General features: G+C 42.8%; 1 protein-coding gene across 19 annotated transcripts in view; it reads left to right on the top strand.

Moving 5' to 3' along the window:
• The window catches only part of CHCHD6 (coiled-coil-helix-coiled-coil-helix domain containing 6), a 101,893-nt gene that overhangs the window by 51,852 nt on the left and 23,137 nt on the right, over positions 1-26,904 (top strand). For 7 of the 19 annotated variants that reach the window (XM_085516906.1, XM_085516908.1, XM_085516907.1 and 4 more), the window contains 2 exons: positions 3,797-3,867; positions 17,587-17,722. In XM_085516906.1, coding sequence (XP_085373032.1) covers positions 3,797-3,867; positions 17,587-17,722 — 207 coding nt within the window. Of the gene's footprint in view, positions 1-3,796; positions 3,868-6,399; positions 6,837-17,586; positions 17,723-20,508; positions 20,572-26,904 lie in introns of those variants that run through there. The other 12 variants (XM_085516901.1, XM_085516892.1, XM_085516890.1 and 9 more) reach the window with 4 other exon arrangements.

Below are 26,904 nucleotides of genomic sequence, written 5' to 3'. Positions count from 1 at the left end.
TGCTTCAATTGCTTTCCCTCCTGAAATAGCCTTGAGAACTCCTTTTGCTATGTTGTTTTCTTGATTCCTTTGCTTTATGTTGTGGAAAGGACCTGGATGAAAGAACACTGGGAAAACACAGCTTCAAGTTTTAAATCCAGTTCCCTTTGGAAAGGGAATTTTTAGTCCAAAGGCTTCTAGGGAAGAGTGGAGGGTGAAGATATAGCAGCTAAGCTGTTGCAACAAAGCAGTAAGGTTAAGGAAAATGGTTCTGTTGGTCTTTAGGCTCTAGTTATGTATTTTTATAACTTCTCAGTGTTTTTATTATTTGCTACGAAGCATCATTTAATAGCAGGGGAAAATCTTTCAAACTAACATTTCTTTGTTTTGGTTGTTTGTCCTCTCTGGAGAGCTCTCTCCCCATATGACATCTCTGATGTTCTGAGGTTGCCTCCCCTAAGGCTCAGCTTTATTGAGAGTAGCGAAGTGTTTTAGGTGGTTCATTCATTCTTTCTTTGTCTCTTGTTATTTGAGCCCTTACGGTGTCTTTTGGTCATGTTTTTAAGCTTATTTCTGCAACTAACGCTGCCAGGAGCTTTATTTAATAATAGTTGAGGTCTCACATTCAACTTTTTCTTTGTGGGCTGCCATTTTATCTCAAGCATCGAATATTGTGAGAGTAAATTAAAAGCTGCCTGGGTGTCCTCTAATTTTGTGTTGAATGTTCTGTTCTGCTGTGCGGCTGAATATTGTTTTAGGAAGTTAAAGATCTTTGCTAAGATTATGGGCAGCTCCATCTTCCTTTCAAGTGCAAATAGTGCTCCTTGATCCGGCTGAGGAGCCCTGGTGGGTGGGTGGGTGGCTGTGCTGGAGAGACACTGGAAGTTTTCAGGTGGTTCCTGGCTTGCTTCCTCATTTGCAGCCCTAATGAGTCGTGCAGTTTGTTAAGATATTGAAGCTTTGTGCATTGCCAGAGCGCAATGGGGCACAATACTGAGAAGGAGATCTTGCATCTGGAGTTGTATAGATTGAGGATATTGGGATGTTTCCTCCCAAGTGACAGAAGCTGCTGTGACTGTGCCTGTGCTGATAGGCCCTTCGTGCTGCCAAAGTAAACGCCGTTTTCCCAAGGTAGGAAGAGGCCTTGAGGCCATGGAAAACCTGTTTTACAAGCCCTCTTGTAGTACAAACTTGGGTTTAAATGGTAAAACTGTTTTTCTTACTTGAGGAAGCATTTGAAGATAATGATTCATAGCATCAGAAATATTGCTTCATTGGGTTCTTGGTTTTTTGAAGGGAAAGGAGGAGGTAGAAGGGAAAGAGTTCTGATCCCGCGCAAGAGGGTCAGTTGAATCCCATGCACTTGAATCCTTTTATTTTGTAAAACAGAGCAGCTTTCAGCTCAAGGTTGAATGTCTGTGCCCCTCTTTGATCTTCGCATTGTGCCATGTTCCTTGTGGTTTCTTTGAGGCCGATCTTCCCCTCAGTGAGAATCTTGCTTCTCCGCTCAGGTTCTCACTTGCCTGCTTTTCATCAGCTTTAGGCTGTGGAGCTGTTTCATACTGGTTTCTTTCCCAGCTATTTTTGTCCATGTATGCAGCTGATTTAGTTGAAGATGGGGCTGGCTGGAGTACTGGGCAGATGAACTCTGCCTAATAAACTGGGCAAGGTTGTGCCGCATCCACTTTAATTGACAGCACAATCAGCAAATGAATCTGCTGGCTATTTTTTTTCCTTCCTTTAGGTGGGTTAAATGCCAGCCTCATGCTGGGTCTCACGTACAACGTATTTGTTCCTGTTTTCCTCTCCTGCTGCTGTTTTACTGCAGAGTGCTGCAGGCTAATAGTATCTGACGGGGCTACTTCCTATTGCCTGAAAAATGTTTAATTTTACTACCTTGCTTTCTCACTTTCCCGCTTTCTCTCATTTTGATCTCTCAAATCCAGTCCCTTTGAGAAATCAGACAGTATGAAATATGAAAATTGCTTGGTTAGTAATTGGGGGAAACGGCGAGGCTTATGAAACCCACGGAGATAACGCTTACATCTACTTACTCATATTATTTAATTTTTAATGGCAAATTTAATTAATGGAGCACAGGTCTTGTGGTTTCATGTGTGAATAAGTAACAGCGGGGGAGCTGAAAGTCGTGAGGTCTGTTTACAGGACAGGGAAAAGGCTCCATTAAAAGCTGAACTTTTTCATTATAGGAAGGAATAAAATGGATTTAATAGCATAGAAGTTTGACCGGTGTGTAGCAAGTAAGTAAATGAAAACGTTAATGGCAATTTTGATAGCAAAATGCATTTTGAAGTGGTTACTCATCCATGATTTTTCACTTTAAGTCTGTCTCCTAGGTCAAAGTTTGGAGAAGGAAAGTCTATTCTGTGGGGTTTTTTTTTCCCCAGTATGTGACATAAATTCAGACACCAGAGATAAATGCTTATATGTAGCACCTTGAAGTCTAGGCTTTGAAAACCTTTATAAACCTTCCAATTAGTCAAGCTTCACACAACTTCAGTGATGCAGGTAGCTGTTATCCCTGGTTTGCGGATGGAAAATGGTGACTTGCCCAAGACTGAAGCAATGGCAGAGCTGCTAATAGACCTTGAGTCATGTCTGTCCTTTCTTTAACCAATAAGAAATATGTGTAGTCCAAATGTGTGCAGGACAACAGCTGCTTTTATGGGAAATTAAAGAAAGAAAGGCAGTAGTAGGAGCAGTATCTATTTGTGCTGAATTTGATGAGAGAAGATGGCTACACCTGGCCCTACATGAATAGCTGTCCTTGCTTTCAGTACCATTTTGTCACTTCTTTGAGTATTGCATATTTTCTGCATGTGCCTTTTCAGACCAAAGGCCTTGCAGGAGAGCTTTGAGTGAGGGAACTGCAGCCATTTCAGCATGAAGTCTGGAGGCTTTGCCTACAGCAGCCCCATCAGCAGTTCAGTGACACAAGCCCATGCAGTGAAGCTGCTGGGTTGCAAGGCTGTTCCCTCCTGCTGCTCTGCTTGGGAGGCCTCAGTACAGCACAGGAGGAATTCATCCTCAGTGCTTGGTGGCAGAGCAGCTCTGAACTAAGACTTTCTGTGCAAGCTCTGGAGAATTTAGTGCAAACTTCTTAAGCCCTGCAGCAAGACACTACAGACTCTGTTTGGCAAAGCCTTAGCTGATACCTGATATGCCTCCCTACGTTGTTAAAAAGGAAACAGGCTGCATAATTTTCTTTTAAAGAATAAGTAACATAAGTAGAAGCACTGAAATGTAAAATGGATTTTCCCGTGCTAGCAGCCAATTTTGATACTTTGCACGTCAGTAACTTACAAGATTCTTCACAGCAATTAATGTAAAAGAACAAAGCACAGCCTGACTCAAAATAACTTGGGGTAAGAAACACCTTGATTTGTGGCTGTGTGGAATAATCAAAGCCCTCTCTTTTCCTTCACAAAGGTGAAGTGTGTGAGGAAGATGTGAGTCATAGAATGGCTTGAGTTGGAGGGGACTTTAATGATCATCCAGTTCCAACTCTCTGCCATGGGCAGGGCTGTCACCTATTAGATCAAACTGCCTGGAGCCCCATCCAACCTGCCTTGGATGCCTTTGGAGATGGGGCATCCATAACCTCTCTGGATGTGTTGCAGCCTTGATATGCTTCCTTGTAAATAAACTTTTAAGCATTTTTCTTTTGTGCTCTTTGAACTGAGCATGCTTTTTGTTGCTGGAAATGGTTATTAATTACAAAATTATATATATTACATATATCCCCAATGGGATAAGAACTCATTTTTAGAGCTGAACATTATGCTCTCTTTTGCAGAATGCAGAAATCTACAAGCTGACATCGGAGCAGTACCAGGAGGCAGCCACCAAGGCAGAGGAAATGATAAAGTGAGAAACCATTTTTGTTCTTTTCTGTAGCTCCAGTTATGTTTTGTGATGCTGTGTGTATAGCCACTGGACTGGAGTGTGAAGTTACCTCTTGTCACATATTTAGGAGGCTGATGAGCTGCATACTAGCATTTCTTTCTGTGCTAAGCCCGACAGAAATCAGTATAAAGTTTTCAGGTCTTGCAAGGGAAGAACAAGAATGAAGATGTGGACTAGAAAATCCAAATAAAACAGAAATATTTACCAGGGTTTTTTAAATAATAGCAATGGAAACATGTTTGATCTGCTCCAACTTCAATTCCATCTTTGTATTTAGCCTATGCATTCAAGCCTTGGGCTAATGTGTGTGAGAATGGAAAATGTCACTTCTAAAGTTTTTCCTTGTCCAAGGAAGAAAAAGATGAGCAGTTGAAATTGTAGCCATGTAAATTTCTACCAGATAGAGTTGTATTTAGCATAATGTTTTCTTAGAATGGGTTCAGGGATATTTCTGACCTCCTTAACTGGTCATGGTATAATTAGTGAACCTTTTTTATTGTCTTTTTGCCATGAGCATATTTGGTATCTAAATTCCATTTGTATTTGCCAGTAGTGTAATATGGCTTATTGTTCCACATTCACTAACAGCTGTCAAAAAAAAAATATTTTTTTCTATAATTCCTTATTATTAATGAAACCAAAGCAATTATACTGTCATGGGCAACACTCAGATCTCAGTTGGGTAAACAGTTGGCCAACATGCAGCAAACTGGAATAGCAACATATGTAGTCCAGTTGGGTCAAGTCCAGATTGTATGATGCTTAATTGCATAAATAGATTATATATCAGTGATGAATATGTTAGTGCAGTGTACAGTATATTGTGCTGTCTTCATTTAAAATTAAGTTTGGCTGCCAAAGCATCGCATAACCTGTTGTAACTTCACATTTTTGTTTGGACAGTGAAGCAATAAGTTGCTAAAGAAGCCAAAACAAGGCAGCTAACACATCACATTCATTTTCATACAGATTTCCATAATAGAATTCTTAAGTACAGTTATTAAATAAAAAATAAATAAAAACAATAATCCATAAAGTTCTGAGAATCTTTGATCAGTTGAGTTTTCTCTGAACTCAACTGAGAAGCTGTGTGGCACTATTGAAACGGAGGGAGCAAGTGAGCATCATACTTCTGTTCCTTTGCAGTTCAAGTTGTCAACCATAACCAGTATTGCTCTGAGCTACGTGTTGGAGCCTAGGACAGCACATAGCTAGGATGGTCTAGGGCAGACCATGCCCTCTGATAATTGAATGTGAGGGAAGAATCATTGTGTGTCTGACTCTTGCAGTAGCACACAACCATCTTTTTTGGGATTGTTGCCTCTGTAAAACATACAGAAAACACAGTGAGTGCACATGCATCAAGTGGGGTCGCCAAACAGCTGGGACAGAGTCGGGGGACTTTCCTTCATATGTTGGCATTTGTGCTTGTTTGGTTGGACTTGGAATTTGCTTGTTACGAGATCCTCTTTTTAGGCCTTGCACATTCAAATCTTTCTGCAGCCTGTCTATGGTCATAAATTACAAGGTCCTGTGAATTCAGTGGAAATAATAATTTGTTCATCTTGTTTTGCAATTTCACATTAGATGTACAGGCACAGTAAGTGCTAAGCTAGGTAAGACTGATTTATGCAGAACGAGTAACTTGGGTGACACAAATAAACTCCAGGAAAATTACATGAACTGAAATGCGGCCAAATTATGAATGAAGCACAGGTCTGTGTGCTTGCAGTGTTGGCTTTCAACAGCTCCTATGTTGAAAGCAGATCAGGAGTGGCATTTTCTCCACGTAATGAGGAAAATGCATCTCTTCCATCCTATAGTGTCTCATCCCCGCCTTATCCCATCCTTGTCTCACTGTGAACTCTCAGACCTGCCTCCGACACCTGGCCATTGTGAGACCAGCCTGCACAGTGTTTGTTGCTGTCTGCCACTGTGTATAGGTAGAGCTGATGGATGAAGGGAGGGCTGGAGTTTGGTCTGTTTCCATAGTGAGGGCGCTGTTTTTTCAGAGTCTGCATTGAAGCAAAGATAAGAAATACCTGAAACAAACAAACAGAAAAGCATTTTCTTGGCATTTATTGACTTTTGCAAGCTCCTTTATCGATATCTACAGCTCTGCACGAATAGTCTATGGAACACTTGGCCATTTTCTCTCCTTAATGATTATCAAGCATTTCAGGATTTAAGAATACCACACAAGCTATCTACCGGTGATGCTTTGCAGCATGCCTGCGAGGTAGGCAAGTAAACCATCTCCATTTGTATAGGAACAGAAGCAAAGTGCTTGAGTGCAGAGCTTCATATTAAGTCACTGACACAGTCATTAGCTCCTGGTTCCTACTTCAGGGCAGGGTGCCTGTGTGGCCTGGCTGCTGTGATACGCTTTGTTCCTCATCTCCTCACCTTGATCCCAGCCTGCTCCCGCATTCCTCCCACCTTGCTGTCTGGTTCTTTGTTCTGGGCTCTGTCCAAGCTCTTTCTTTCTCCCAGGAAGAAGATCCTAGCAACAAGAAACCAATGAGCCCAGCTTTCGGCACCTTAAGCAACTTGCCCTTGTTGCTTACATGCTGTGGTGAATTGGACTCTCGCCACGGACACATTGTCTCTGTGATGTTATTATAATCAATGCATTATTATTTTTCTCTTTTGTTACCCAGCAGAATCACTTTGGGGACCTGGAACTTTTTTCCTTCCTTCCCTGTTTAGCAAACTGCACATCAGTAACCACCCACAAAAGAAGCGGCGTGTAAATAAAAAGCCAGTGCTCCCCGCCCTTCGCTTCGTTCCACATCCTTTTCTCAGTGCTCATAGAGCCATGACTCAGGCTGGGTTTAGAGAAGACAACTTACTAATCCCCTCCCCGCTACAGAGAATAAAATGGCATTTCATTCCAAGCTCTATTAATGCTCTCGCTCCGGGGATAAAGCAGCGCTCCCAAAAGGCAGTGGCCAAATTTTTATTTTTTTTTTCAGTTGCGTTGTCTTTGTCTTCTTTTGAGTGTTACATTTAGATTAGCTTCTGAGGATTAAATGTTATTACAGCCTCTGAATCTGTTAAGGGGAAGGAAAAAAGCCATCAGTAAAGAGGTTATAGCTTAGTGCAGGCACTCTAGGTTTATCCTCAGAATGCTGTTGTTGGTGGCTTTTTTTTTTATAATAAATTTGATTTCTTTTGCGAAGGTTGTCTTTATTTTTATTTCTGTAGCTGTTAAATTTGGTTGCAGGACTTACCGTGGGTGGGGGATGTGGCTCGCTCTGAAAGGTAAAGCTACGGGAACAGGATGGGGGGATTAGGAAGCTGTTAAAAGATAAAATAGTTCCAAAGTGAGTTTCCCTCTGAGCTCTCCCTATAGCTGGCTGAATCCTCCCTGAAGCTGCTTACCAACGGCTGTGCTGCACTGCACGTTGTGCCCACAGAACTGTGTGTGCTCTGCACTGTTATCCAGGAGCGTGTAAAGAACATCGGTATCTTATCCTGATAAAGATCAGCCCTGAATCCAAGGCAGCTTTCCAGTGGGGAAACTGCCAAAGAGATTTACGCCGCGTGGGACTTGGTATTTAAGAGGCCTGTTTAATGGTCCTGAGATCTTTAAACTTAATGGACATCAGTATTTAAGATGATTACGTTAGAGAAACTGGCAAGTACTAAGTATCCTCCTGGGCTGAATGTGGTGTTGAGAACCAAACTGACTCTGTGGGGTAGGGGGAGAAAATCCACAGATGGACTGTCTGCTGCATTGGGGGACTCATGGCTCGCTTCTGGGACTCACAGAGATGAATGCTTGTATTTTGTATAAAATGTCATGAGACTGATGATCCCTCAATTGAAATGACAGCAGGTAACTGGAGCCCAGGAGAACTACCTGTTCTTTTTTTCCCTTCCTTTGTGTAGATCTGGAAAGTTTGTAAGGTACTTATGTGATGAAACAAGTCTTCGTAGTAGATATCAAAATTAATAAACTCCTATCTATTTCAACAGATGGCTGTGCCCATGAGTCGAGCTCTGAAATAGTTATTCTGTGGACAGTTATATGAAGCCTAAGGAGAAGGGTAAAGACATCATAGTTTTCAAACAAAATTGCTTTGAGATTTCTCCTATCATTAGATTAGATAGATGATTAATTCAGCCTTGAAATTAAGAGCCCTTGCAATAGGGATTTAAGAGTTTTCAGGGATAAAAAGCTGTGATTAGTGCTCAGCGCAGTGCTGTTGCACACTGACTGCAGTGATTACATCTTCCCCCAAGATGTTTGCCCCAGCCTGGTCCTGTTCTTCCCTCGATGCTCGGTTTGTATTGGTGGTTGCTCTGTCTGTGGCTAGTGTGCTCTATGTAAGCTTTAAATAAAGAGATGTGTTATTAGTCAAAGCTTTGCTGTTTCTCACATTGATGAAGTTGGTTTTTATGGGCAGTAGGAGTATTGCTGGCAGAGACTATTTTCCGCAGGGTTATTTTAACAACAGGTAAGAGAGTAGGTGGGTCAGTTTTGACTTACTGCCATTGCATATGGTGTGAGTATTTCTGGAAGAAAGACTTTTGGGTACTTTGTGAAATGGAACTGAAAATGATTTTTGACTCATTTACATTAGTGTGTAAACATTTTCTTTACTAATTCTGGAAGCCCTGTTGTTAAGCAACTGTCTGCCAGTGCATTGATTTCCAGGCGTTGTGTTGCTCCGCTCCTACTTTAGGAATATGGTTTGTGGTGACTAAAGTCAAATACGTGTAACAGAGTTGTGCAAATGTTCCAGCTGAGCCAGATTATCCTTTTTTGGACTGATCTTCAGTTAAGAAAACGTATTAGATTGCATGCATTATCCAACCATTGTGGATTCTTTCTGAAACCCTCTTCTCGGGGATTACTAAGCTGCTGCTTGGAAGGAAGGCTTTCCTTTTGCCCACTTAGTACGATGATGTGCTGTTCTGCTGTTCACTGTATCATCTTTCCTTTTATGCATGTCGAGGAATGAATAATAAATCAGAGCAATGAACTGAGATTGCAGTTCTGTTAGTGCTGAAAAACTGGTGTGAAATATTAATATATCGTTTCGAAATTGTGAGAGTATTTCTTCAAAGGTACATAGGTAGAACTCGGGAGTTTGTGAAATAAAGCCTGAGTAGCAAAGGAAGAGGTGCCAAAGACTCCCTGTAGTCTATTAGGGATGTTTCTATTACTATCGATTTTTACATGGAAAGCACTTGTATTCTGCAGTAATGTTGCCATTATAAAGCTCTTACATCAGGGTTTGTTGGCAGGCCAAATCCAGATTGTTTTCAAAAGTGTGGATGTTTGTGCAGCTGTTAAAACTCAAACGTAGTTTATGCATCGGAGTACATGAGGGATCTCAGCTCAAAACTGTTCGTTCTGGGGAATGCAGGGAAGATAGAAGCAGATCACTGCCCTTGGTTTGGCAGTCACACATTCCGCTGGATGGTGGAATAAAGATTTTCCCAAGCTTTGTAGTATTTTGATGAGAATTTAGATGTAATGACATGTCTACATTGAGGTCTGAACGGTCTTTGTGCCTGAGCTCCTGTGCTCCCTTTGGCTTCAATTAGGAAAAGGTATCATGATTATCAATTGATGATCAAAGTGAGCTCACTCCAGGTTTTTCTGCCCCTGTCCTCCTGCATATGTGGTGCATGGTGTGCTGGAGGTTGGGACGTGGGGCTGCTTTGTAAAGGATGGAGGCTATGGTTATCGGGGGAAGCTTTCCAAAAAGAGTGGTGAATTAAAGATGTCAGAAGCAATAATGCCTGAGAAACCACTTGTTACCAGTGAATTAATGACTTGTTTACTAATTAGGAGCCTAAAGCAAAGTTGAGGTAACACTCCGTTCAATCTGGTCATTAATTCAGTAACAAGTGATTTCAAGGGCAATGCTGCTGTTTTGAACAGTAATTGTGTTCCTGATTTGGGATTATATGCTTTGTGCAAAATGTCTTTGCTGTTGAGTCAGCCTCCTCCTGGAGGGGTGATAGGAGAGACCAAAGGCAAGTATGAGGTTCCTCAGAGAAACCATCTCAGTGTTGTGTTCCCATGGGCTGAACCTGACTGTGAGTGCCATTAACAATACAGTGGAGCAGCTCAAGGTAGGCAGTGTTCTCATTAACTCACCTGAGGTGTTTCATGTGCTGCCTGCATTATCTAAGTTATTTCTGTAAGGATTTCTTTCAATTCTTGGAGAACTTCTTGAAATAATATTTATCTCAATCCCAACCTCCCCACCCCCTTCCTCTGTGAAAGCACCATTCCTGCTGCTCTCTGGGGAATGAGGGGCTGCCTAATGGGGATCTTGCTGAGTCAGTACTCAGCAAATGGCACAGCATGCTGAGAGGGGGCACTGTGGTTTTGAAGATTAGAGCACGTGCAAAGAAGGGGATTTTTAATGAGGTGGATGTTTAGCTTCAGATGCTGCCTGAACCCTTAATGCTGGTGGCTTCGTTCTCTTCTGTCTCTGCATCTCCAGCAGGTTGCAGCCCTCTTGTCAATGCAGAGCATCCTATTGGGTTTGTGTTTTTGTCTGTCTGTGGTCTGGTGTGTAACTAAAAGGACTCAGTGCAGCGCTGAGTGATGTTTAAGGGATGTAACTGCTATTTAAATGAGTGGCCAGGGTTTCTTTTTGAAAAGAACATTTCCTTAGCAGTCTGACATCATTACAAGATCATCTCACATAGGAAAGAATTACTGCGCGTGTCTGTCCCTCATGTCTTGTGGCTATATGAAATTAGCATAACAGATACTCCGTTATGTAAGAGCGTTTTTAGGAGGGGGTTTCATGTACCAAAAAAGATGGGGCCAACATTCCTTCAGCAGAAGCCTCCCCAGCAAAGCCTGACATTACAGCATTATCACAACCCAAATATTCTTAGGGTTGACGCTGCATGCGTTCACTTCCTGACCTGAGTTCTTAACTGTTTTTTAGATGATGTTTTTTATCTTAAGAAACAAAATCCCTATTCGGGTCACTTGTTGGGCTGTGTGTTGTTTTCACATTCAGTTATTGCTTGCTATATTGCTTTTCTGCCTTGTGGGAGCTGAGCCAGCTTCCTTTCTGATTCAGAGAACTCCTTCCAGCAACAAGATTCTGACTCATTCCTGCTTGGCTTCCAGAGACCATTTTGCTGCTAACTTTAGGCTTCATCTTTGCTAGTCAACTTTTAGTAGTTTGGCAAAAAAACGGTGCATGGCTTTGTGGGCAGGAGATCCAGTTCTGTAAACTTCTGTATCTCTTGGCAAGGCAGCCAAGAGGCTGTAGTTTTCCTTTCATCTTCCAAACTGACAGTTTCTTGTAACTCAGTATTCTACCATCGTAATCGGTAAAGAATTCACATCCATGTACACTGAAATTATCCACTTGTGGGGAGAAATCTCTCATTATTTCACATTGCTTGCCATCTGCCATGCAGAATGCTAATAGGGATGATTAGCAATTGGGTTTGCAGGACTGGCTGGGAGTTGTCACTTATAACCCGCCTACAGCCATAGGGATGCTGCTAAGAAAGTCAGTTTAAATGCGGTAGAAGCTGCATCCGTACAAGTAAATATAAATTGAAGTTTTTTTGGGTGGCCTATTGCTCTAATGGGGAATGGCTACTTACATATGAGGTTAAACCATGTAGGAAGGAGAAGAGTTTGCCTTGTGTTGAAATAAGTGAGATATGGAACTGGAACCTGTGCTGCTTTGGTCACACAGTCTCTTTGCATGAGTTTCATCAGTGGAATGGAGACATCGTTGTTGACTTCTGTGAGTGTTGGCTGAAATTAGGTGTCATATAAAGCTCTGAAGTAGTGCATTCCACCTTAGTCTGAGTGTTTAGAAAGTTGTTCTTGTTGTCATTTCCTAAAGAAAACGTGGTCAGGTTAGACTGTCATCTCTGAAGGAGTTCCAGCAGCGCAGTGACACTACAAGTTGTGGACTCTGTTGAGATTTGGATGCTTGTTTTAACTTTTTGTTCTCAGTGATAGAATCTAATTAGTTACACAGAAGATGATTTCAGAACAGCTTCTGGGCATCTGTGATTGGAAGGGAAGGAGTTGTCTGTCCTGGAAAGGACGCGGGTGCACTGAGTGCACAAATTGCAATGGGGAATTGTGTGACAGCTTCAAACAAGCTGTCAAAAGAGGAGCGGAGATTGGGAAGTGTTTGAGTGACAAATTTTGTAGGATCACAGAGCTGCATGGAAACCGAAGGACTTCATAAATATGTATTCATTAGGCATTTCCATGGACAAGGTAGGAGAGAAGAGAAATGAGTGACCTGCTAGTGAAGTGCAGCTGTGAAGAGGGAGAAAGAGAGAGGAAATGCTGCACTGTGCAGTAGTGTGTTGCAGACAGTATGAAAAGACATAAGGGAAGGATTTAGAAAAGCAGCTGCCACAGCTGAAATGTGGAGGTAGTGTCCCATTAAGAAAATTGTCATGAGGCTTCACCTTTCCTTTTAATCCATGTCCTTTACGCAGTAGTTATTTCTACAAAGAATATTCCACGCAGATTGGTGGCAAAGCTTTGAGTGGTGTTTTGAATACATGAGACTGATCAGAGATATTTCCTTCCTGATGGTAATAGTTTATTCTTGTGAGGCATGGAGTTTATTTAGACTATGCTCGGTTATGTAGCTTAAATAGTACTGGTTGATAATCCATTAGGAATCTTCCTTCTCTTATTTTGTTGCTGTTTGGTGAGAGAAGTGACTCTGCCCTTTCATTCAGGCCATGTTATCAAGCTGACGTGCAGGGTCAGGGAATCCCATAGGCTGTAGCGAGGCCACAGTGTTTGCTCTGTGATAGCACAGCATCCTGCGATGGAAGCTGGCTTTCTTGGCTGTTTGTTCTGTGCTGATGAGTTTGTTATATGTGAATGAAATGCTTCAATTGTGTTTAATTTTCTGCTGTAAATGTCAAGGATGCAGTAATGAGAGAGGATGGAACCTTTCTGCACACTATGTATTGCATCTGTCTGGAGTTATTTTCCTGACATGTTAAAGAGGAGCCATCAGAGCCAACTGCTACCCAAGGGAGAATGCAGTTTTACAGGTCAGTTAACCACTTAGTGGCTTTGTGTATGTACGGTGCAGCACACCACTTCCATGTGACCAAACATCGCTGAGCTTAGTCTGAAATACATCTGGTGTAGCCTGGATATACAACCATACTAACCAACTATTTGACACATCTCTGATTCCTTTCCGACACAGAAACTGCTGCTGCGCTTTGCTCTCAGTGCAGCCCGTGCACCTCATTGCTGACCTCTGAGGCTGTCTGCGCTGTAGTTACAGTGGTGATTAATGTGGTTTGTTCAGGTTAGCTCTGACACTGGTTGCAGTTGAATAGTGCAGCAGAAAGTAGCTAACCTGGTTATTGGGTTCTGCAACCCACAGGAAATTTCGCTGCACCATTTAGGCGGCTTCTATACCGGAGCAAGCTGTTCTGAAGTCGGCTTGTACAAGAAACCCTGGGTGTCTTTGAATTTTCACTTTGAGTAGAAGTATCTAAATGTCTAGGTTTAGATACCTTCACTCTCTGTCTTAAGTGTTTTTTCTCAGCTTGAATGGTTTCCCAGAGTAAAAGGTAAAAAGAGAATCTTGCCTCTAATTCCATCTGGGATTGCTGTTCTACCCAGTAAAGCCAAGTGACAGCGTGGTACTTGCTGTGGATCTTGGACCAGTTTAAGGAGCTGTCAAGTCCTAAAGCTTTCAAGTTCTATCTCCACTTGGCTAGTCTGATATTTTTTTTCATCAGGGTAGAAATAGTAGCAAATGCATACACATCTTACAGCTTTCCCTCGCTTTCCAGTACCAAGCCCATAACTCTCCTTCCAAAAGTGGAAGCTGTCAGCAACAACGAGCTGGTAGCCATTGCGCTATGTTTGTAGCCTGCCTGTGGGATCTGTGTACTGATGATATTGCCTTAAATCGGTTCATGAAATAAGTTTGTGTTTGTCTTTGAGAGCCGTTGTGGCTCCTTGATTAATTGATGGACATTTAGACCAGCACTCTGCGCACTACTGCAGCGCTTAGGATGGAAATTCTTGAAGAACCTTGCTTTAACCTCCCAGATGCTCAGCACTTCTTCATGGGGTTTATATCCACATAGAAGTGAATTTGCCAAGACAAATGAATGCAGTTATTGACTGGAGCAGCCGTTACCTGCCGCTGTTGAACAGTTAGGAGAGGGTTAAGAAGAAAACCTCTTCTGAGCCAGTAGATTGGCCCTGACTAAGATGAATGTCTAATTCACTCCCAGCGTCCTTACTGCTGCCAGTAATAAAAAGCTTGCTTCACATATTCACCCCACTGCAGACGTTTCTCTTAAATTAAATATCAAGAGGACATATAATAGCACGATTCCACACCAAGCCAATATTATCAGATTGATGTCAGCAGTGATAATAGAAGAAGGATAAGTTGATGAGATTTCATTTGTTAAATAAAGTAAAGGGAATACGCAGTGATAGAGAGGATTTGGTAACTCTTGGTGTGTCAAAATGCAGCAGGATCACATTCGTTCCACCTTACCTCAAGGGATAGCAGGGAGAAGGACGCCCTTTGTTTCATTTTAAGAAAACCCATCTCTTCTTTTCCAGCCAAAGAGCTGATTTAGATCCTTCAGCAGGAGGGGGAGAGGAAGATCTGAGATGTACGTAGCCTTCTGTCTCATTGCACAGCGGAGAAGCTGAGGATTTTCTCCGCTGTGACTGGAGAGGCACTGCTAATGAGTTTTATTTCTAGATTAATCCTTTTTTTCCCCACCTGTAATCTTTTCTCCTTTCCTCTTCCTTGATCATGTATTATTGTTTTAATCTTTCATATTTTGTATGCCCTGCATTTATATCCGGGGTGTTGTCAGAGCTCAACTCCTGTAGTTCCTTGTCTGTGGGTATTTTCCTAGCCCTCCTGCTCAGACCTTTTCCTTTACCCCCCTTTTATTTTAGCTGCTGTAAATTGCTGATGTTTAGCTGCATCTGTTTTCATAATAGCAGTAGCAATTGCAATGCATTTTATTTTAGACAGAGGCTAATTGCCTGCCTTTCTTGGTCTTAGCATATTACGCTTAAAACTGTGACCCATTTTAGAAGAAAGGTCAAAGCTTACTGTTCCTCTGCTCTTTCTGTATTCAAACCTCATTCCTTCTCCACCACATTCTTTCCCCTTCATTGTTTAAAACCCTCCAGCAGCGAAGCATTTACCAAGAGCAGTGTCCAGGAGATGATTATTTTCCTGAAGGTTAAATACTGCCCATAGCCTTGTGGTGGGCTGAGGTTGAAGGGGTGTAGCTGGTAAAGCTCTCCTTCCTTTCAAATTAAGTGTACCACTGTCCAAAGCCAGCGTGTGCTCCATTGGACTTGGGTGTCCTTCCCTGTGCTGGGCTCTTCATTTCACAGGTCACACTGTGTTGTGGGCTACAGAGACAGTTCTGAGCAGCACTGCCTTCCTGCTCCAAAGTGAGATGTCATCCTCTGTAGGATTTAGCTGGTTTTGTTGAATTTCCAGTTCATTTGTGAATGCTCTCATAAATGGATTTGTGGGATTTGTATCGATAATTACGTCAGCTGATTTTGTGCTGTGTTGATGAGATTCTCTAAATCTCTTTTGAGAAGGTGGTACAACTGGTGCATAGCTGGAGCTTCTCCACGATACTTGTTTTGTTCCATTGAATTCAGACTGCTCTGTGACATGCTCTGCCTTTTCCCTCCCCCAACCCTCTGCTTGAAAATTACAAAATGCCCTTCAGTTTAACATGGCTGAGTTGGAAAAACCTAATTTTAAAAGTCTTAACTTCTTCAATGAATTGAGGGATTTGATGGTATTTCCTGACCTGGTATTGTTTGGTGTCGTTTCCACAGTCTCACTGATTTGATTAGAGCGATATTAAAGTTAGTGACAAAGCAAAATGCCGATATTATGAGTTTTTGATGCTCTCTCCGGTTCCTTTTCTATTTCAAAATCTGAAGATTTTTGGAATATGGATTTTCAGGGGCTTTAAAGGTGATTTGCTACGGAACGTGGAAATTACAAATGCATGCTCACCTCTGGGGACTGCATATGAAACAAGTTTCTTCTAAAAGCTGTAGGGTTAGAGAAGAGGGAGAGAAAAAGAAGTCTATGTAGTATTTTGGTGGCTTTCTGATCTAGGTGTTTCTGAGTGTGGCTGTCACATTGTTGCTGATAAATTCTTAGTTATAATCATAGAATACTTAGAGTGGGAAGGGACCTTTAAAGGCCATCTAGTCCAGCTCCCCTGCAATGAATAGGGACGTGCACAGCTAGATCAGGTTGCCCAGGGCCTGATCCAGCCTTGCCTTGAAAGCCTCCATGGATGGGGCATCAACCACAACACTGGGCTACCTGTTGCAGTGCCTGTTGATGTACGTTGCAGGGTATGACCGAGGACTGAACTATTGCTTGGAGTATGTCTCAACCAAACTATTATGAAGAGGCAGTGGTGTTGCTGGTACAGATGGTTTCTTCTTTTCCTCTTTTGCCTTCCTCAGTACCTTACCAAAATGAGTGTGATTTGGAAATTCCTATCTGTAGTCTCCAAAACACTTTTGGATGATCTGGCTTCAAGATACCTTGTGGCTTAGAAATGTTTCACCTGTGAGAGAATGAAAGATGTTCAGGAATAGGCCATATTTTCTTCCTACCTGGTTGGGAAACCCTATTGATTGAATGAGTGACTTGTTACTGTGGAAATGAATGTAGCACAGTATGGCATTTGTGCCTGCCCTTAACATCAGGTGCTTTGGAAAGAAGAGGGACATTTGATCTTTGAGCACAGATCTCTTTAAGCACACTGAGGCAGGGAATGCAAGGAATTAAGTGGGTTTATGATTTAGAAGGCAGTGTCTTAGTGCTGCTACTCCTCCTGCTGAAATGTACCATGGCAATTGTGCTGCAAATTCCTGCAATTTGTGGCTGCCTGTCTGTGCAGCTGATGATGCTGTTACTGTGCTTGTGCCATTGTGGCTCGGATTATTTTACAATGACCTTCTCTTTATTGGTGCTATTGCTGAAGATATGCCATATGTACTCATGCACATGATAGCCTCAGAACATCATCTGTAATTGTTCTTGAGTAGCTGTCGATGCCACTTATGGGACATGAGTACTAATTGCTTCGGAGATACAAAGAAACAGATACCTGGTCTTGCTATTATTCCCTTTTTTTGTTTTGTTTAGTTACTGGAGGAACTGCAGTACTCACAACCAGGCTGGATTTTTTGGGGAAATGTTTAAATAGTTGAGAATTCAGTAAGTAGGGGTAGCTCATTCAACAAGTCCATTCAGTTCCTTATCAGCCTGTTACAGATCTGGTGCAGGCCCAGCCAGAATTCCTGACTTCTGTCAAAGATTTCCTGCGTGTCTTGGAGAAATCATTGAACCTCTTGAAATTGGTTTCTCTTAACTGCAGATGAGACACAGTATTTTATCTGTGGGTAAAGCAGCCTCCCACACTGACCCAGTAAGAATACATTCCATCTTTCTGCTTAGTACTCTGGATTTTTTTAGCTGGAAGACATCACTGGTCATTTAACTCACTTTGTGATCGCTGCTCCTACTGGTTTATTTATTTTTTAGGGCTAAGTGACTCCAGCACAAGTGTGTGCCACTAGTCAAGTGGTAGGCAATGGCTGCAAACTCCCTTTTGCACATCTCTCTGTTCTTGTTTTGCCCACAGGAGGAGGAACACTGATCCTGTCTGTGCAAGTCTGCAGTCTGAAATTCTGAAGTGCTATCAAGAAAACCAACGTGAAGTGCTCAAATGCTCAGAGCTGGCTAAGGAGTATCAGCGCTGTGTTAGTGCCGCTCAGAAGGTAGTAAAAGCTTCTCTGTTATACTTGCTGGCTTTGCTGACTGTTCTGTATAGTGTTTTCTTCTGGAGATCTGTGGTATCTTTCAGTCAAGTTGGGGTGTTTATAGGAGACAAGTCTTCCTTGGGATGCACTTTATGCCCATTCAAGTTGATCCAGTGCTGCCCGGTCTCTCTGTGGTATGTCCCAGCTGCCTTCCCATCAGTGCCCCTATGGTGCTGAGCTGCTACCAAAACAGTAGTGCAGATACTCCTTGCCTTCAAAGTCGGTCATAATGATTTTTCCACATTTCTCCTTCTTTGATACTGTGTTCTGTAGATGGTAGTTACGTCTATTTTGCCAATATTAGCGATGTTTTGGGCAGGCTTTAAACATTCCTGATTCCATTGTAGGACCTCACGATTATCAGTCTTGCTTCTTTTTGTGGTTGCATGTGGAAAACTTGTTAAGTAGCAAGGCTGCTGCCTCTTGAGGGACCTGTGTGCTCCTAAAAGTTGTTTGTGTTGTGGAGAGGTCCAGCAAGCTGTTATGGCTCTGCCTTCAGAGATGCAGAGCGCTCCTAGCTTCTGTTGATTCCTTAGGATGGTGACTGCTGAGGACCTTGGAAGAATCTGTGACTTTGAGAGCAGGTGAAGGAGAAAGGAAAAAGGAAGCATTTGGATGGTTATGGTTGTAGGAAATGTGTGTGATAAGACATAAGGTGATGTCTGGAGTGTAAAGGATGCTGTTCCTCACATGAGAATTCAGTGGGTCAGATGTCCCTTGAGGGCAGACTTCTTTTTTGGTTATAAAATCTCTCAGGGGTCTTGAGACTGTAGCAGGGTGGGTTTGGGGAAGGGATGGAGCCTTCTGGGAACAGAAAACTGAGACTCCTCTCTTGGGATTATTAATGTGAAGGCGGGGGGTGGGGGGAGGTGGAGATTTCATAGAAGCAGTCTTTCTCTGTCGCATTAGCATTGTGAGGGGAAGCTGTATGCCTGATTTAAGTATAACATGAAACAAGCTGCCAGCCGGCTCCCAGAAGAAGCCCGACAGAAGGAGATGGGAAAATTGTCAGGATATATTAGACCAAATGTTGCTGCTAGTCCTGGTGGAATTTTTTTCCTTCCTGTTTACAAAGAAGGTCTTTGTATGTCTGCAAATCAGCAAGGTTAAAGCTGCCAGGGAAAGGGCTTTTCTCTGATATCTTTAAAGCCCCCAGCTCCCAAAACATGTGGTTTCTTTTTCTTTCTTAGCTCTAAAGTGAAGCAGTGCCTTTGCTGCCGCACAATCTGTGCCCTCTGTTGCTGTGCTCAGAGTGCCGGTGCATCCGCTGCCAGCCTCTGTTACCTGATGCTTCCACCTTCCCTCCTGTAAATCAGGCTCGTAGCCTTTTTTGGTGGAGTATATCTTTAGCAAATGCATTTACCAATACATCTTTATTGCATGCAGTGCGGGCGGAATGTGATTACCAAAGAAGACAGATTGCATTAAACTTCAGCATATTTGCAAGCTGCGGCTCCAAGCCGCCTGAGAAAGGGTCTGGGATGCTGCCAGCCCTGAGCCCCAGGCCGACATTATTAAAGAGTAAATTGGAAGCTAAATGACTGGTAACAGCAGAGGGCAGTGAAAGATCCTATTAACTTGGAGCTTGCTTAGATTTGTGCAGTGTGGGGTTGGTTTTTTGTATGTTTTCTTTATAAACCAAAGAACTTGGAGGTGGTCTCAGTTTACAGAGTGTTTAGGGAATTTTTTTTCCTTGCTCTTTTGGGAAGTTCCCAGAAGAAGTGGGGCATAGGACGTGAACGTGCTGTGGGTGATGGCGATGTGACAGCGAATCTCCTTGCTATGCTTTAAGAAAGGGGAAGGGGCATTGAGGCACAGGTAGCTGAAACTTGCAGCTGGATACAGGCACAAGAGGGTTTTGCAAGTGCAAACCCAAATAAGCTGTGTGCAAGGCAGAGCATCTCCTGTATTTGCCTTTATCCCCGGATGGCTCGAGCCCTGCCAGTTTGCCTCGCTGCTCTTACTGCTTCCTCTGACTCCTGAGATATATATGTAGCGATCACAAGCTGTTGTGCTTTTTCCTGGACCGTACAACTCCCTCCTCCCTTTCCTATCTAAGCTGCTATTTTTCTTTAAGTTTAAATTAGCAGCATCTTCTACCAAATGGCTTTTCGTCTCACGCGTTCCTCATTTGGGTTGGAGGAATGTGGGAAAGAGGGGTCACAATCTCTTGATTTTTTGGTTATTTTTTCTTTTAAACAGAATTTGTTTGCTATTATAGAAGGATGTTGTAATCAAAGCTGGATGTGGGACTTCAGCTCGCTGGCACGATGGTGATTTGTTCTTTTGCTTTTTCCTAAAGATTTTATAAGGCTTGGTGAATATTCTTTAATGAAGCATCTGGTTCTCTGCAAGTTCTTTTTGATGGCTGGTAAAATGTCTCCAAGGCATGGATACATTAGGCTCAGAGAAAGCGAGCTCTAGATTTCTAGGTTGAAAATTACAACTTATAGTGGATGACTGTAATTCCTTGCATCTTCCCCCTTACTGTGTTGCTTTAAGACCATTCCTTTGGGCACCCATTTCCCTTTGCCTGTTGCTGTGTACATTTCTCATCCAGGAGGTGAGGTGCAATCTCAATTACCTCTGCCCCACAGAAATATATCCGGTAATAATTTCTGAACCTTAGAAATTTATTTTCTGCTCTCCTTTCCTGTACAGGCCCTCTTGGTGGAGCAGGTTGCTGTAGTGCATGATAGAGCTGTAATTGTTGTTACCTCTTCTGTATGTGTTCTACTCATCAGGGCACAGAAATAGGTACTGCAGGAGCACGGTGCATCACGTCCTACAACAGTCCTTTAAAGGAGGTCAGTGGAATTGCCATCTACGAGTGACTGTTCTACCACTTAGGCACACTGAGGCCTTCAACTCCAAACTTCTAGTGCCTGTAGTTGGATGCTCCCGAGTGATCCTCTTCTGCTTGTTGCTCATCTGTTCTCTGCCTTCCCTATCTAACACGCTTACTAGCTTTGCTGTTTATTTGTTCAGAATGTTAAGTTTTGTTTGTGTTCTCGTGGGCTCTGGGTTGCTCCCTGCAACCTGAGCTTTGCTTATGTCGATGCCCTCTGACATCACAGCATGTTGCTGTAATGCCTCCTGTTTAATTTAGGAGTGTTTTATCTTTTCTGGTGGTCTGTTTTTGTGGCTCCGCAGAACTTCGGCTACAGCATAAGAATTGCTGGTTTTAAATCTAATAAAAGCTGGGATAATGGGACAGCTGTGGGAGGGGCAGTTCCCATTGTGTCTTTTAAAATTGCCTGTAGTTTATTGACCGCAAGTTTCACCAAGAGCTACTGCTGCCGTTAGATAATGAGAATTGAAAATTGCTGCTGCTGTTTCCCCGAGGTTTTATCTCGTGCCAATGAGAGGAGGGTGTGGAAGGAAAAGGAGAGTGGGTAGTGGGAATCTGCGCTATTTCTTTTTTTGGACCCTGATAGAAAAGGAAAACAATCGTTTTTTGGAAGCGTAGGTCCTGCTGCTGAATTGCTTTCCTGCCCTGCAGATGTGCACTCACGTGCAAGGTTTGTTAAGATCTTTGTGACCCCTTCTGCTTCCTCTACGTCCTGTTCACACCGGTGGGTGAATCTGAGTTTCCATAGAGGTTTGGATGGTTAAGCTGTAATGTAACTGGTGGTTATGTGAGGGGGTCTCCAACCAGCTGCCACCTGAAAAATGCGGCTGCTGGTGACCACATATTAACACGTGTCAAGGTTTTGAACAGTGCTGCTACTTACAGTTGTGTGCAATCAAATGCCCACTGCACCCTTCTTCTTCCAAGTGTTCTCCTAATGTCTCCAGGTGCTCCTCTTTCACAGAGGGACCAAGGTGATGTTTTTGTGCTCTAGCTGCTGGTCAAACCAAGTTATAACGAGCTGCATACTCACACATGTGTATTCCCTTGTCAGTAGGAAGTACATGCACTGAGCTAGGAGCCATTCATAGTTCTGCGCCTTTTCTCTCTGTTCTACATCCAGCTTCTCACGAGTCTGCTATTCATAACAGACAAAGGTAAACCTATTTCTATCGAGGCTTTAGGGCTTGTCTTCATAAGGAAATTACAATGTAATAAACTGGTGAGTGAGTTTATTGTATAGCAACTTCTCTGTATGCGAACGTACTCGGTTTGTAATGGAAGCGCAGGGAAAATTCACCCTCATTTGCTGTGAGTCACTCTGCTATGCAAACAAGCCCTGGCAAAGCACAGACTAGATTCCAGCAGATGTAGATGTCTAACATAACCTTGAGTCTACTACATTCTCCTTTACCTTTGACTCTAATAAAGAAGTGTAGTCAATTTACTGCTCATGCTTTTGACTGATCTCTATGGAAGCCCATTTTCCATTCAACACACACAGCAGAGCATTGCAACTCTGCCTGAAGTTTACTTCTGATCTGTGAGCAGTGACCTACATTACCATTGCTGAGAAGATGCAGCTGATAGTCATGCAGTGTCCATTCCTGATGGAATAGCTTTGCTCAAGCATTTGGATCCTGCAGGAGCCTGGCCTGCTGTGAGCTGTTGTTTCCCCGACCAGAATCTTTCTGCCAAAGCTCATCGGCTCCAGGAGATGCAGGATGTCGTGGGCTGTATTGTGAGTAGCTCAGATCATCTTTAGCTTCTTGCTATGGAGTTGTTTCCATCCTGATGGAGTGCAGAATGCTTTACAAATTGGTTGACCCCAGCCCACTGGGGTACAGACCTGCTGGGAGTTTCCCTGGATGAGGGAACCATACCCAGGTACAGTGACTTGAGAAATGCCAGTGTTCTGCTTCCCTCACCAACACTCTGCAGATCTAAATCTCAGCAATTGAAGCCTTGTAGAGAAGATGTATCACGAGGTATGCTACTTGAAATACAGTATATCTAACTTGGAAGGCTTTAGGGTTGTTTGAGCTTTCTGAAATTCAGCTTTGTGGTTTGAGATAAATCTGTGTATTTGGTATCTGGAGCATGATATCCTATCCATACCCTCAGCCAGGTATGTGCCTGCCCTGCCGTTCGTCTCTCTGCCCTTGTTCAAAGCAAACGTATCTGTGAAGTGTTTTTCTTGCTTTCTCTGTAAAGTCAATTCTCTTTTTTTAATCTTTCTCTCTTCCAACCTTTATTTGTCCAAATGCTGTGGTGATAACACTATCGGAGGAGTTTATGACTCAATAAATGGCCCCCACAAGGGAATCAGTGGAGAGGCCGCAAGCTGCAGGCAGCTGCTGTTTATTTAGTCGTAAAGGCAGAGCAGCATTGGATTCATTGTAGGCATCTCCTGACCTGTTATTTGCAAAGGTGAAAGTGATCCATATTTTGCTCCTATTTATAAAGGATGGAAGCAGTTATTGTTTAGATGGGTATTTCTTTTTTTTAAGGTGGCAGTTTTGGTTCCATTGGGTCTTTGGTCCTTGCACAACATTTCTGATTCCCTAGAGTTCATCAGTGGATAAACTAAAAATATAGAGCTGCCTGAAAGGACATAAAGCACCATCTTAATATATGAGGCATGTCCCAGAGTAAAATGCTGGCCTACTTAAAATGGAAATGGCTGCTGCATATACCTGGTATTCATGAAACTGGAGGTGTAAGTTCTTTATTTGCTCTGTATCTCAGCACTTCACGAAGCCCTGCTGTTCCCCACAGCCTGGCAAACTGTCAGCACTTATTAACCCAGCTACCTTTCTGACTCTGCTGTTTGTGGTCCATGTATTACGTAAAGCCCAAATGTCGTATATTCTGGAATTTACCATTTGCAAAGGAAACAACAGCATAAATAAGCTTAAAACTTCTCTTTTGCCCAACTCAATGTGCTTCAGGACTTCTAGGGAGATTTAGTCAAGAGCAAAGGAACGTGCAGGCTATGAAGTTCTTGTGACCATTGCCTAGCCTGGAAGGAAGGCATCCTGCCCTCATTTCTCCACAACAATCTGCTGTCTAAGAGCCTGACTCACAGTCCATGTGTATTTATTTTTGTCTTTCTATTTTTTGCTTGTTTGGATTTTTTTTTGACATTCTTATAGTGAGACAAAGTTGCCTTTGGGTCTAATTTCTCACTTAATGACTCTAATCTCAGATATACTTAAAGGTAAGATTAGTCTAAGCGTGCATATTTTACAGATGATTTTGAAGGGAATGTTGTTAAAAGAGGGAAATAAGTCAGTTTCTGAAGTTGGACTGTGTGGTGTTTTGTTACATTAAAAAAGTGGTCTGTGCTACAGCTCCTTTTGACTTAAAACTTGGTTTGCCTGAACCTGTTTAAAAGCAGCCTGGAAAAAGGAGGTAATGAAAGCGCTATAGGAGCGAGATGTCATACCTGACTTGGACCTGGTGTGGTCTTTGAGTGGGTGGATCTGAATGGGTGCATTTGAAGTTGGGCATCAAATATAAGTAAAATCGGGACAAGCGCTATCAGGACAGGAATGTGTTTCTCTGAGATACTCTGTCTTTGGGAATTATTTCTTTATAAGCTTAAATAATGAGATCTACATGGATATATTTTATCTAAAGAGTCTCCCAAAGTCTCTGCTCTCTGTGTGGTGTGTTAGGCAATGTTTTCCCAAGAGCTGCAGCTTGCTTGCAGCCAGGTTTATCTACTATGGGGAATAGTTGCTTGGGGGTGAGAGTGTGTTGTGATACATCATGCTGCTTTAATGCCAGACTTCTTCACAAAAGATTTGTAGCACAATGTTGGCAAGTTAAAGTGGAAATTCTTACTCGGATTAATTCTGGGAGACTGATGACCAAGCAGTCCTGGACAGAAGGCAGTTGATTTCCAATTTTTAACCTACGTGTTTTGCTGCTGAAGTTAGATTGAAACAGATCCACAGAAATTGCTGTCGATAGCAACTGCTGGTTAGAAGCACAAGGTCAGTGGTCAAATGCCTTCTGACTCCCAAGAAGTTCCAAAATAGCCTTGACTTCCATAACTTCATTGCTAATGTTAGGTCCATTCTCTGTCAACTTGGCTATAACTTGGGAAATAGTATCTGGGATGCCAAAGTCTTCATGACAAACTGGGGAAAGTAAAGATTTGTTATGCTTGTTGTTGGTCTTGGTCTATGCAGGATGGCTTCCTGCTGAAGGCACTTTGTTGCTTTTACACACCATCCATCAGCTGTTTTATTAGCAGGTCTCGGGGCTGAATACCTTGAGAACTAAGAGGATTTAATGCCTCCAACACTCGGTTGAATCTGTCTGTAGATAGTATGTATGGGGGCTGTTCTTGTGGCACTGGTCCTAAACAAGTGGAAGAATTGCTACCAGGTAAGCATGACTGCTCCACCTCGCCCTTCTTTGCAGCGCCTCCTTGGGAGGCTGATGGACAGCACACGAGCCCTTGTATTAATAGGAAACCAATCTGTTTTTCATCAGACCTGTAGCACGTTGGAAGAGACGGCTTGGGGAAGTTATCCTGATGCTGCTTGCTTGGTATATTCCATCCACAGACCATCTCTATCCAAAACTGTGGAGCGTTCATATTACAAAATCTAAGTTTTGTAGGGAGGGTTCTTTTGGAGCCAGGCCTGCATGTATTGTGGTTTTCATCCCCTTATGATGCTGTCTCCTTATGCACCTCCTATATGCACCTTCTTACCTGGTGGTATTTTGTGTTTTCTGATTGGAGGCCTCTGTAGGAGCCTTTAAGAGCTGGTGAAAGGCTCTTAGAGCCCACCCTCAGCATTCACAGAAGCTGTCCGGACAGCCAACACTTGTTACAATTAGAATTTGTTACCTTTATAATATGAGGGAAGGAGATAGTGTAGTCCTGAGGAAGTCTGGTGCTGCAACATCCTGTGTAAAGTTGTTTCTGAAGCTTGAAACGAGTGCTGTTGTGCTGTGGTAAGCCTGAATGTATCCAGAAATGCAGACTGAATTATTCTGACAGTGTGTTCGCTCTTTGTCCCTGCTGAATGCCTGTTTGTCCTGTGTAAGTGGATTTTGGGATCAGCCAACCTCCAGCTCTGAATTAGTCTAATAAGGTATGGTGGGGCGGGTTTAAAGGTCATTGTGCTAGCAGCTGGCTCCCTGCATATATTAGGGGGAATGATTCTTAAAATAATGCTATTGGAAAGCTGTTGATTTAACTTTTCAAATACCTGTAGTCTGTAGAATCTCTGCTCTTCTCCCTCTGTCCTTCAAGCTCTCTGCTTGCCCTCTGCCTGCTTATCTCTCTGTCATTTCCGATTACCTCTACCCACCTGCCTCTGCTTTCTCTCCCTCTCAGTTTATCAGTCCACGTTTGCTGCCCACACGGACTGGGTTTATTTTTCTGAGCAGATCATCTGTTGGGTTACTTCAGTGAGCAGTGTAACAGAGAGATAAGGGTTACTTGCTTCAGTCTGTTAGTAAAGCATTATTGCATTATTCCTTTATGGGGGGACTGGGAGCTCTGAACATCCACTCCATCTGCAGTCTGTGTGTGCTGCAGATACTTCGTTCCCTTCTGAGAACGAATTGGACATTGCTTTAAAGAAGATCATGATATTTCTATTGTATTTTTTTAAACTCTTGGTCAGGTTAGAGTGCGCACAGTGATCATTCCAGCTTTCTCTCTGCAGGCTGCTTCAATCCTTACCTGCTCTAAACGTTTCATATAGAAATGAAAAATCATTTGCTTTGTTTAGTTGTTCTCTGGATTCCTCTTTGAGTTTGCCAGCAAGGGTGATTCCAAGGTTACACAGTGGACGTGTTCCCCCAGGCCGTATTAGCAGAAGCAGATGAAAGCTTTTGTCTTAAGTAGTGCTAGAGGTGGCTTATTTAGGGTTATCAGCCTTTTAACAAGCTTCATAGTATTTCTAGGCCCCAGGTTTCTGGCAGTACCGTTTGACTTCCTGTGATAACAGTCATGCATCATCTCTTAGTACCAAGTCTAAGTGTGTTCGAGAGTATCCTGAGGCTCAAAAATTCTTCTCAAGTCTCGTTAGAAGTGCACAGCCACTGAAAAATGCATTGGATGCGGTGATTCAGATGGGATTCTTCCCAGCTGTGTGCAGCAGGAGCTGCTACGATAAAGACACTCTGAGAGGACTGAGGTGCACTAGAGGAGTTTTCATGGAGAGCTTCTGCTGTGCCTGTGGCCACTGTAATGCTCTGCAAAGCCAAGCTTACAGCGTTTGGATGGGCTCCAAATTGACCTCTCTGGAACAGGAACAGG

The sequence above is a fragment of the Coturnix japonica genome, chromosome 15 (assembly GCF_054131305.1).
Source record: "Coturnix japonica strain WE chromosome 15, WE-NBRP24, whole genome shotgun sequence".
Taxonomy (NCBI): domain Eukaryota; kingdom Metazoa; phylum Chordata; class Aves; order Galliformes; family Phasianidae; genus Coturnix; species Coturnix japonica.
The sequence above is the reverse complement of the archived record's forward strand: the minus strand, read 5'-3'. Positions and strand labels throughout refer to the sequence as shown.